The sequence below is a fragment of the Diachasma alloeum genome, unplaced genomic scaffold (assembly GCF_001412515.2).
Source record: "Diachasma alloeum isolate Michigan unplaced genomic scaffold, Dall2.0 Dall_scaffold_01741, whole genome shotgun sequence".
NCBI classification, from domain to species: Eukaryota; Metazoa; Arthropoda; class Insecta; order Hymenoptera; family Braconidae; genus Diachasma; species Diachasma alloeum.
The window spans coordinates 5,546-17,966 of NW_021681828.1; the positions used below are offsets into that span (position 1 = coordinate 5,546).

Genomic DNA, 12,421 nt, shown 5'->3' on the forward strand with positions numbered 1-12,421 from the left:
GATATCAATACTCGAAATGTAGTAATTCTCGCGACAGGGGCGAAAGTCTCATCGTAATCTAGAAGATATTGTTGACTGAATCCCCTTGCAACTAATCTGGCTTTGTATTTACTCAGATTTCCGTTTGCGTCAGTCTTAATTGTGAAAATCCATTTACAATCAACGATATTTTTACCGCGTGGATAGGATGCAATTTCCCACGTGTTATTTTCATCATAAGAATCAAGCTCCTCTTTTATTGCCTGCTCCCACTGAAACCTATCACCACGATGTTTAATTTCATTGTAAAATTTAGGAATATTGTCATTAGTTATTGATTGCGCACATGCATGATAACTCTGTTCATCATATGATATTAGTGGCATATTTTTAATTCGAGTACTTCGTCTGAGTTCATTTTCAGCCTTATCAGATTGAGAGTTTCCATCAGGTTTTAACCCTTCGACAATTTTATTTTCATTATCTTTTAGAGGGTATTCCTGATTTTTACCGATTTCTAGAATATCAGTTTCATGAGTCTCTTCACCAGTTTTACTGATTTTTCTGTTTTCATCATTTTTCTGGAGTTTTGGGATTGAACTTTCATTATGTCCAATTTCTTCACCTGTGTTCAGAGGGTCTCGTGATTTTGTAATTAATTTCGTCAATAATGACGTCAGGAGCAATGATTATTTTATTTGTATCCACATTCAGTACTTTATAGCCACTTTGACTGTAACCCGCAAGTATACCTTTTATTGATTTTTGATCGAATTTTCTCTTTCGATTTTTATCATGAACATACACAGTCGATCCAAAGATCTTTAAGTGATTTAATCTTGGCTTTTTATTGTGCCATAGTTCATAAGGTGTTTTGTCTTGGGGAATGGCTTTACTTGGTGTTAAATTATTTAAATATGTGGCAGTTAGAACTGCCTCTCCCCACAATTCTTTGCCTAACTCCGCACCAAAAAGTAATGCGCGGGCTTTTTCAACTATTGTGCTGTTCATTCTTTCGGCAATGGAATTTTGTTGAGGAGTGTGTGGTACTGTTAAATGGAATTGGATACCCTTCTGTACACAAAAAGCCTTGAACTCATTCGATTGGTACTCACCCCCATTATCACAGTATAAATAAGCTAATTTCAAATTGAAGTGTGTTTCACTTTTTGCTACATAATCTTGAAATACTCTAAATACATCAGATTTATGATTTAATAAATAAACAACTGTGTAATGGGTATACTCGTCTATGAATGTGACAAAATAATTTTTATCGTCAATGGTCGAGGGTGTGACAGGCCCGCAAACGTCTGAGTGGACGACATACAAAGGCCTCGCCACATGTTCTCTATCTCTCTCTCTTGAAAAAGGCAAACGGGACTGTTTCCCGTAAATACAAGCCTCACATAAATCTTCCAAGTGTTTTATGTCCTCAAGCAAGTTGGTGTCATAGAGATGACTATTACTTTTCATTTTAAGTAATTTTGATTGTCCAATATGACCCAAACGCTCATGCCAGAGTTTATATGTGTTTTTGTAAGCATTTGCTTGTCTACACATTTTTCTTTTTACTGAGAATTGTAGAGATATTAAATTATTCATTGTCTTACCAGTAATGACCACTTTGTGACCTTTCTTTATTATGATGTCCCTAGTGTCCGCGAAAATGACGCTCATTCCAGCTTCCTGGAGTTTTGGAACTCAAATTCTGGGGTACCTCTGGTGCGTACAGGACGTTTTCAAGTACTCCCGTAAATCCAAGGTTGGACGTCACTTCGATGGTACCTCTCTTTGTTGCACTGATTGATTCGCCTTTCTTGGCGATTGAGATCTTCAGAGGTTGTACAAGATCTGTCAGGGTGGTGAAAATATCTAGTCTATTCACGAGGTGATCGGTTGCACCTGAGTCCAAGAGGAACACTAACTTATTATCATTTGCATCGTATGATGATTCTCCCACTCCACTCATGAAAGCGAAACCGTCACAATCACTCTCAGCTTGCACGTTTTGAGCTGTTCTTTTTCGATCGTCATTATTTTTATTTTGCTTGTAGAAGAAACAGTCTTTCTTTTCATGATTTCTCCTTCCGCAGTGATCACAGCTCTTGGTGGAGTATCTATTATTATTATTCTTAAAAGATCCCCTTGAATTCGAGTGTCTCTGATGTCGTGGATATGACTTGAATTTACGATTTGAATTTTGTCGGTTACTTTTCCACTTTCTTTTACCGTCACTATTCTGTTTCACATTATTACCCTCTTTTATTACTTCACTTTGTAACACTTTTCCACTCGTTTCTGCTGCTTCATCTTTCAATTTCATTTCGTGATCCAAGAGCCTTGTTTTCACAAATGCAAGGCTTAATTCATCACCCTTCATAGTTTTAATTGCCGTTATAATAGGATCATATGAGTTATGTAGTGTTAACAGCAGTCTGGCCACTTTGCTCATCTCGTTCAGTGGAAATCCTGCGGCGAAAAGGTCCACGAGCATTGAATCAACAATTGCAAAATGTTTTGTTAGTGGAATGTCACCCTGGTATTTGTAACTCAATATTTTCTTTTCTACGGCCAACTGACTTGCCAAACTTTTACGTTCATAAATTAAATCAAGTTCTTTACATTATTGACGTGCAGTTCCATAGTCAGTCGCGAAACCGACCATGGAATCATGGAGGTGGTCGACAATTATCCCTTTGGCGATCTTTTCACACTCAATCCAGTCCTCATCTTTATTCTGGGGTGGTTCTTCGTCAATCACTTTTAAATCACTCTTCTCTTCAATTCGAGCGCGAATACGGAACTTCCAGATCCTATAGTTTTCGCCATCGAAAAGCTTAATTGCTCTTCTTGACGGTTTTTCTTCGTCAGTCATTTTTGATAAAAATCACTAATGCACTGATGTGTCCGGATTATTTAATTTGTCTTTCGAAACTCTCACTTGCACAAATGTGTTCGAGATAAACTCAAATAGAATATTTATTTTATCACTTTAAACTCAATTAAATTAGATAACGACTAAATGATTAAACACTGTAATTTCTTTAAAATAATTAATCAACTATTCGAGTGCCTGGGCCCATAACCTATTGGAATATGGGTAGGAACCATGTAAAATAACTCTGAACACTTTGTTAAAATGAAAATCTATATCTTTATTCAAGAGGTCTTCACGCCTCCTCTCATTATGAGAGACTGACTTTTAGAAGAAAACTGCAGTGCTCCTTTACCTCTAGCCTTTGGCCTCTATGGTGGTCCTTTGTGACCATTTCTCTGAAAGAGTGTGCTGTTCTATTTTATTGCGTGTCGAGTGAGGCACAGGCCTAACGCATGTGTTTACACAAATACCCCGAGAGAAAGAACCAAGGAATGTGTGACGCAGTAGAGGAATAAACAATAGATTAAATATTGCTTACTTCAATAGTATTCCTCACTTCTTTTTGAGCCATAGTCATCCTAGAATACAGAAAAAAAATGACTTCTTCAGTTAATACGATCTAAAGGTGAAATCCAAGGGTTAATAAAATTGACAAATTGAAATGAAGAAGATTTAATGGAGATTTTTCAAAGAGAAAATCTCAGTGTAATTATCCTTTATTCCTTGTAAAACCATACATACCCCGACATATTAAAAAATTCCACTCTTTGAATTAATAGTATCTGAGAGTAAAATTAATTTTTTCGAAAACACTATGTAATGAGACTAGTGGGACTCTGACCTATCGTTTATTCAATTTTTCCAATAACAGGGCTCAGCAGACGGTTTAGCACGGAGATGAAGGCTATGTTATTGGAATAATTTTTTAGGCGCTGAGGATCGTTTCCAAATCAATTTCCAAATCCTATTGCGATAAGAAAAATATTTCCAGTCAATAGTAAATCATATAGTTTCTTGGTAAATCATATAGTTTTCGAAGTATGACAAAAAAACCACTTCCGAAATTGATAAGTCCGGAGGTGAAAATCGATTAATTTGAAAATACGGTGCGATGAGATTTAGTCCAAATGAGATCTATTCCTCATACAATGTTTTCAATAATAGGGCTTAGCAGATAGACGTAGTAGTAGGTGAATAAGGACGATCCTACTGGAATAATTCTGCAGAAGTCGTGCATAGTTTGTGAATCTGCTGAGGGGAAACATGATTGAGAAATTTCAATGAAGAAGTAATGCATATACCGTTGTATACTATGACGATATGAAAAACGGTTTTGTTGAAGAGGTTCAAGTAGAATTATTACCTATATTTTGTAAAATCACATTATACATTCAAACATATGGTCAAATTCCACTTATTAAATGACCAGAATCTGGATGTAAATCAATTAATTTCACAACACGGCATAATGAGATTTAATGAGCGTCAGAATTAGTGATTATTGTTTCGCCTGTGGGTGTTAACAGATAGTGTACTAGGAAGATGAGTGCAATGCTGCTGAACTGATCCAACAGTCGTTGAGAATAGTTTTGTTACTTGTATATAAGGAAAAAGATTGGAAAATGGAACTGAATAGGATTTAATGAGAACATTCCCGTACCATTTCTGTATCAGAACGTTTTCGATAACCAGTTTTTAGCTCTCTTCCTCGTTAGTTACTGAATTGACACTAGCTGAGAGTGAAGGCGATTAATTTTCGAACAAGAATGCAATGGTAGTTGGTTGTGTAATTGAGAAATGAGTGCAATGCTATATGGCAATAATTCTTTTCCGTATCTATGTTGGATGTTTTTCATGAGAAAAAAAAACAGAAAAACTAAAAAAATTATTTCTATTTCAGAGTAGTGAGATAGAGTGAGGTTACATTGGAAGGACTAATCTATGTGTATAATTCCCTTTACAGGGAAGTAAGTTACTGCAATCTCATTTCAACTATGCTCATCAGGCGTAGGTATTCCTGTGATAGTAATTCCCTGCCATCTCATTGCTGATGATTCACTCATAGTGTATATACTGAAAGTGATAAGTTTCATGTGAATTTAGAAGTTCGCAGGAGATTCGGTAGAAACTCCAGAAAGGTAGGTGAATTCTTTTTATGCATATACTTGGACATAACACAGATTTGCAATGTATTTTCAGAATCATATGGGCTTCAGGTAATGCCTGTTTTCACCAGTTGCACAATCTCTCTTGTATTTAGGTAGAGGAATAAATGATTATTGAATTATATGAGAAGGAATGCCAAGCAATAGTCGAATGAATATTTTCAAATTTATCATTTATTCATTATCATGGCATGCCTGGAGAGAACGAAGTAGTTAGAGCTGACATAGTCACATATATATAGATCTAGTTGTAAACAATTCACATCATTTTGAATCAATTGATCCATCTGCGTTCCATAAATGTCTGGGTGATAACTGAATGATCAATTGAATAGAGAACACGTATGAATACTTGGATATTCAAGTTTGCTCATTAAATTAGTCAATTTGTTGGGTATATCGGTTCGTTTAGGTATTGTTCCTATTTTTTTTTGGATTTTGATGGTGCAGCCATGTCCTTGATCTTGTCTCTTATGTATAGTTTGATATTATCAATTTCGTTTATTATTTTCTTCTGGTCTATCTATTTCAGGTCGTTAATCAGATAAAACTGATAAATTTCTGAAAATTGCAAATGAACATTAATTTCAATATTAAATTTGTTAGCATAGAATAATCTTGAGACTAATTAATGAAATAGGTACAATAAATATACACATTGATTTTTTGGAGGATGAGAACTGAAGAAAAAAAAATTGAAAAATCGTGAAAATTTTATAAATGAAGAAAGTTCTCCTCATCGGTTAATCGATTTAGTATGAAAAAATAAACATGAAAAACTTTCCCAAAACGGCTATACTCCAACTAAGCATTGGTGAATGAGTCCGAAAAAAAACGTTGCCGGCCAATATGAGTTTGCAGTACGAGCAGGAGGCAATCATATGAGCTAGAAAAGTTTTTTTTTAAGCGAGTGACGAACGTTATTTTTTTTATCATTTTTCCCCGTAAACAGCAATTTACAGGTACGCAGCGTCCGAAAAAAAAATTTTTTGTTCATATGATTGCAACCCCGGCCTACGACTCGTGGTGGAAATTCATATGTATCAGAAAAGTTTATTTCCGCCTATTGACGAAAAATAGTATTAGTGTATGATGTATTTTAGCATTTGCTACACGTTGCCCCATTTCTGGTCTTTTATGGCGTATGAATACTTGAAAACTCTCATTTTCTTCGCACTAAAATTTCCTGTATGCTCCATGTCGCAATAATTACAAACCATTACAGGCTTATAGCGTGAAATATCCTAACAAGGGTTGATATCAACGGTTTAACTGATCTAAGTAATACCTCTTATAGCCATTAATATATGTGGAGAAATTGCTGGCTTCCTTTCCAGTGCACGTGGCCCCTTTTTACCGGTCACACTCATTAGCTGGAGGTCCTCACCCATGATTGCAACACTGATATTCTTGACAAAATGCCCCTCACTTCTGAGTTCTTTCTTGGCATTATCATATTTTGTTTTTAGTATCCATACACCCTGGCCCAAATGAATTGTTTCCTCCTATAACATAACAATCACATATTCACGTTTTGCACCATGTTTCCATATTATTCCAACCTGGATTGTTGACTTCTTCGGAGACATACTAAAGAGCTGTTGTTTTCCATGATTAATCACTGGATCTCAGTGCAATTTTCACAAATGCTAAAAGAATTTCCTTCGGGAATCGGGGAAATGAAAAGCTTTTCGGCAAATTCCTACTGAAATTCAGAGTTCATGGTACTTTAATCAAGGCATTTCACTTCTGTAATCCGGTATTTTAGGTTCTCAAAGTAATAATAATCCAATCAAATCAAGTATCGTCGGATATTGAAATCAAGAATCCTGGGTTAAGAAAAGGAGAGCCGCACATTTGAGGAAGGGACGGGGGATTGTGTAATTTACCACAATTTGCGATGGTGGGGAGAGGAGGTTGTGTGATTTGCGATAATTCGTGATGTAGGGGAAGAGATTACTTACGTTGTGATGTTACATCGTGTTTAATGAAGGTAATTCGAGAAGACAAAAATATCAATTTTGAAATCCCCTTCATTGATTGACGGACAGTTTATGAAACCTTTTTATCAACAAATCCATTGAGAATGTGCAAACAAACCAGTGGAAACTGATAGCCGAGGCTAGATTATAGATATAACGGGAACGGGAAATGAATTCGAGCAAAGAATTGGAAAGCAACAACACAAAAAATCTCGAATCGAGCAATCGTGGAATGAAAAAATTTTATAGTGGTGGGAATATCTTCCTTGTGCGAGTGTTGAAGGGTTGAGATGACACAGGAAACGAAAAAATTCATCGCATGACGTTCTAGGAGCTTGGGTTGGAGCACGGAAGAGCTAAATCACGTTACTGAGTCCTCTAGACTATATACTTCAGTTACTATTACCTATAGCCATTTGGAATTGTCACGATTACATCGATGTTATCTCGGCTTTAGAGGTTTTACAGTCTAAGTCTGTGTGGAAACTTACCCCTTCCTCATTAATGCGGCAAAATCCAACTGCAGGGGGCATACCGAAGCGTTTCATACCATCTCGGGGATCTTGAAGTGGCGTACCTTCAATGATTTTCATGCTCGATTATAAAGCCATTTAATATTATAACCTCAAATTATGTACGGAAAGAAAGGAAACGGAGAAAGATCTGACATCTGAGGAGTTTTGCCTAACATCCACCGGTAGGGCGTGCTTCGGCCGACAAGAACCACCGTTTTCACTAAGAAAACTGCTTTTTTTTAATTGAAAGTCTACGTTTTTTCGTCCACCGACGCCAATTTTCGTGCACCAAGGTGCGCTTTACCGATTGATTTTGACAAAAACACCGTTTCCTTTTTCTTCTGTATTTATTATTACTTCTCAACTGTCTCAAGTTATCCTGTAGGAATTTCGTCTCCACATGTTTTCGAAAGGCAGATAAATTACGTCGAACTTCATTAATATCGTTGCGAATATTTTTTATCATGTCAATACAATCATTGAAATCCCCTTCAGACGATCCACTATTACTCGCAGCGTATTGTTTTGATGGATGTGCCTGAAAATTGAGAGAATGAAAAATTCATACTTCTGGCATTTGTTAGGAGAAAACACATTTTCCACTAGTTTTCAAAATACCAAAATTCAAAAATACAAAGAACACAAGTTTAAATTGAATCTCAATCAATTACTCAATGGTCGCTATTCAATTCGAGAAATCCAATGCTATAGGAACCAAGGGAGGTACATACCAAACTCATTCACTCATTCCAAGACTATTATCAATGTAGACTCACTGAGTATGCTGCAGTATAAGATGGCAAATGGTCGATCGTAATTCAACTTATTGAATGTTCAGAATGCAGAGATGACTGATGGTGGCTCATGGACGTTCTTGTATTACTGAATTTTTTCTTGCATTGAAAAATTTCAATGGATTATCATGAAGTATTGAATCTAATGCCTTTCTATGGAAATAATTGCGGCATGAAAAAACATTGGGTGATTTACAATTTTTCAATGTCAACATTTTTTTTAGTGAAAAAAAAGAGGAACTAAATGCGGCAAGAAGGAACACTGGTTAGGGTAGATCATATGTAGGAGAGGTTCAGTTATTTTCATATTTCTATTAAAAATATTCGGATTTAATGCACTATCCTCCCTCTTTAATTCATAAACATATAGGAATGAGCGAATAGATACATGAAGAGTACACAAATATATTTTCGTGAGAAGACCCGGTAAACCGCGATTCTAACCTTCGCTCGGTTTGATCGCGGTTTACGGGCCTTCTGACGAAAAATTGCATTCATCACACGGTCCAAAAGTATTTTCTGACGAATGTGATTATACAAAGCCACATTCATCAGAAAATACTTTGTGGACCTTGTGATGAAAATAACTATTACTTTAAAACAAGAACCGGTTTATGTACATGAGGAAAGAAGTCATATTTGGACATTTCTTTCCTTCTATCCATAATTCCAGAATTGGACGTGATTCAAGGAATAATCGACGCTTTCACAGAAAAAGTACAATATTTTAAACCCCTGCTTTCCCCTCATTAATTCTCATCAATTTCTCATTCAATCACTCTCTAATAATTGGATTATAAGGACTGTCCTCTAGAGCCATTGGCATAATTCATTCATAAAAGGATTAAATATGCTCTGCACTCTCATATCCATTGGTACCACTTCCATTAGTTCTCGAACTCCTCAAGAATCGTTCAGTAATAAAATTTTCTGCTGATGGATAACGAATTACGAGGTATGGATAGAATCATGAAATATTTCGTATCACTGAATTTCAACATTATTGGGGAAACAGGCAATATACGTTTTATCATCAATAGTGAAAAATATAAGTTTTTCTTCAATCTCGTTGGGATCAATAATCAATTCCGGTCCATTACAACACGTCACTCGGAACAGGTGATGAATTATTACTCCATTGTATTCATAAATGGAGGCAGATATCTGTCGTCCATGGACATAGCCTTTACTACCATCGTAAATAAAATTATGAATACGGAAAAATTTGTGGTCTCTCAGTTTTACAACGGTGTCATTTGTTTTTTTCGAGCGGTTGTAATTGATACTTCGTAACACCATGTCTCTAAAAATGGATCGTTTGTATAACTTGATTTTTCTTCCTGTGCAATGGAGGAATTTTGAGAACAATGTCGATATCCGTTTACTATCGTGTGCAGCCCCAATTAGAATTAAATCGTTTTCGGTTCGAAGGTACTTTCTCAATAATTTTGGTTTCCAAAGGTTCAAACAAAAATCACGACATGCTGGGCTTGTGGTGTTATTTCGGATATTTGATTTGAGTACCATATGTTTGAGGTGTTTATTGGTCATTTGAAGAGTCACGCCGGTCGAAGATAAAACGTGTCCCTTGAAATGAAAAATACCGTTCTCAAATGGGAAAGTGGAATAACACCACAAAGGGCCACATCGATCTATCGCCTCTCCAGCATGTAATGCGATATGAAAATTAAACGTCATTATCTCAGGCCCATAGAATTTCTGACTGTCACCAAAAAATTGCAATAATTGTATATCGCATCGATCTTTTTCTTCTAGAGTAATTCGAGTTTTTAGGAACGTTGCAACAGAGTCGACAAGTAAGCAGTAGGATTTCCATCGGTCTTCATCAAGAATCCCTTCCAAACATGGCACACTATCATATAGCAACCAAGATTTCCATTCCGTTGGTTTGAATTTTGCAATGTCTTTCAATGTTCGTGGTCGACGATGGATCTCGCGTGGTCGCCTGATTTGTACGTAACGTTTCTCAATTTGACGACGATCGGCTGCAGACAAACAGCCTTGTCGCTTCCACATTACCCATAACGATTTTACAATACCGAGAAGGATACCATGCATATAATCGGGGGGAAAAGACCACACAAGGTCCACATGGTCTTGTCGTGAAAAGGGCGTAGGACCTTTAACTCCGTTCATTTCCAATCCAGTTTTCTGTGCATCTCTGATATCTTTAAGATGTGATTCATGTGTTCGAATTTGAGGACTCGACAGTAAGAACCTAACGGAATTACATAGCTAGACGCCCTTCTCATAACACCAGCTACATCCAGAATATATGCATTGAATTTTCGGCGATTTTGTGCTACGGGTCGAGCCGATGAATCCATAGGAAAAAGCAAACAATGGAACTTGAAATTATATTCTTCTCCAGTGGAATGACGGGTGAAAGTTATTCCGCGAGTCTTTAAACGTTCAGTTTCTTAAAAAAATGCAGAAAAATAAGCATCCATGAATTTAGAGTTCGGTTCCGTATCTGTAAGAAACAGTCCAGCTAAAAGAATATGACTGAATCGGTTCTTGGTTGACATTTCGTTGACATGCAATTGGATTGGCCAGAAACTTCGTGAGCCACTTTTTGACAGTGGAGCTCCATCAGTGCTAACATTAAACGTTAATGTTCCAGGATGATGTTTTTGAATATTTTTATACAGGTCACCGTCAAAAATATCACGTTTGATCATATCATCTGGCCTCTCTCTTAAACTCCTTACAGTTTCAATCATGTCCTCTTGTAGATCTGGTTCGTTCAGAAGCAGATTTAGTTGATATTTCATATCGATAGTTAAGAATTGGTGTGGAGTATTTTTGTTTATTTTTTTCTGCAGTCCACAGTCTTCACACGTTACGATCATCTCATCGGGAATTTTATGATTTAAAGGTCTTGATATTAATATCGTTCCGCATTCATTGCAGAAGAAATGAGCAGTCATCTTATCCCGTGAAGGGTTATAAATTTGAGACAGATAATGGTTGGAAGCATTCCATAATTCAAAATCCGGTCCAGCACAAATCTTCATCATCTCCACCAAATGACTTTGAACGTCTTGAGTAAGACGTGCTGCAGCGCATAGACTTATTATCATTAATAAAACATCTGCGACTTTTAATTGGGTTGCAGGGAATATTGTTCGGTTACCCTGAACTGAATTTGTATGAAAATGCAATGTGGACTCTGAATCCGACGTCGAATCCTCGCTAGAGTCGTCATAAAAGACGCCATTATTTTCGTCGTTATCGCTGTTTGCGGAAGAACTGTCTTCTGAATTTAATAAATTATCAGTTAAAACTTCCTGAGAGATTTCATAGTCATCAGTAACATGATCGTCACTCGCAAGTCCAATATTTTCATCGCTATGTGGATAACGGAGATCGCGCCTTGAAGGGGCATTCTCTAGTTCATTGTCTACGGCATTGTCTGTCTCAGATGTTGCCATATCATTAATCCTATCATTCACAAAAGAAGACTCAAATACCAATTCTTCATCACTTGTCGCACTTGTTTCATTATTGTCACTCTCTGGATCTGAAAGAGTCGAGCATTTCCGTCATATAGTTTTTTCATTTATACTCAAGAAACCAGAATTTGAATCTTCTTTATTATTCTTACCTACGACGTTGTAAGGATGACAATCTTCAAGTTTTTTCCTTCTCTTTCGATCCCTGAGAGTTCGTTCGGGGATGACTGACTTGGAGCTGTCATCAAAGAGAAACCTCTTTCGAAATTTTTTGGATTTTTTCGGTTTTTCAACTCGTTGGCAGCAATAATCCTTTGATGAGCTTCTACTGGCCATAGAGCCAATCTTCTGTAATGAAATATGTCTTCTATTCAATACATGAACAGTTTCAATTCTAACTATTCATGTATTTCATGGTATCCCGCTAGTGGAGGTACATATTGTAAGGAAATTGTAAGGCTTACGGGTTGGGCGGAGATGATTGTTGAAAACAAAAACTTTAATGAAATTTCGTCCTGCGACGACATAAAGTGGAAATTATTGGAAAAACATCGTCATTAAGATTTATATTTGTTTGCTGATTTGGGATAAAAGAATGAAAATAGCTAGATATATTGGTAGATATTTTG

General features: G+C 36.5%; 3 protein-coding genes across 5 annotated transcripts; all 3 read right to left on the reverse strand.

Moving 5' to 3' along the window:
• Positions 1-3,373: 3,373 nt before the first annotated feature.
• On the reverse strand, positions 3,374-8,060 carry LOC107046707 (the record flags this gene model as incomplete). 3 transcript variants are annotated; one of them, XM_015269382.1, is given in 4 exon segments in its annotated part: positions 3,374-3,438; positions 6,314-6,530; positions 7,499-7,584; positions 7,880-8,060. In XM_015269382.1, coding segments are annotated over 4 exon segments (489 nt in total), but the record flags the coding sequence as incomplete, so codon positions are not given.
• An 808-nt stretch (positions 8,061-8,868) lies between these two features.
• On the reverse strand, positions 8,869-10,473 carry LOC114841639. The gene has a single exon (XM_029126700.1). It carries the CDS (start codon positions 10,471-10,473, stop codon positions 9,301-9,303), a length of 1,173 nt encoding a protein of 390 aa, XP_028982533.1. The 3' UTR covers positions 8,869-9,300.
• A 273-nt stretch (positions 10,474-10,746) lies between these two features.
• LOC107046705 lies at positions 10,747-12,140 on the reverse strand (the record flags this gene model as incomplete). Its single annotated transcript, XM_015269379.1, is given in 2 exon segments — positions 10,747-11,860; positions 11,945-12,140. Coding segments are annotated over 2 exon segments (1,299 nt in total), but the record flags the coding sequence as incomplete, so codon positions are not given.
• Between the last annotated feature and the right edge of the window lie 281 nt (positions 12,141-12,421).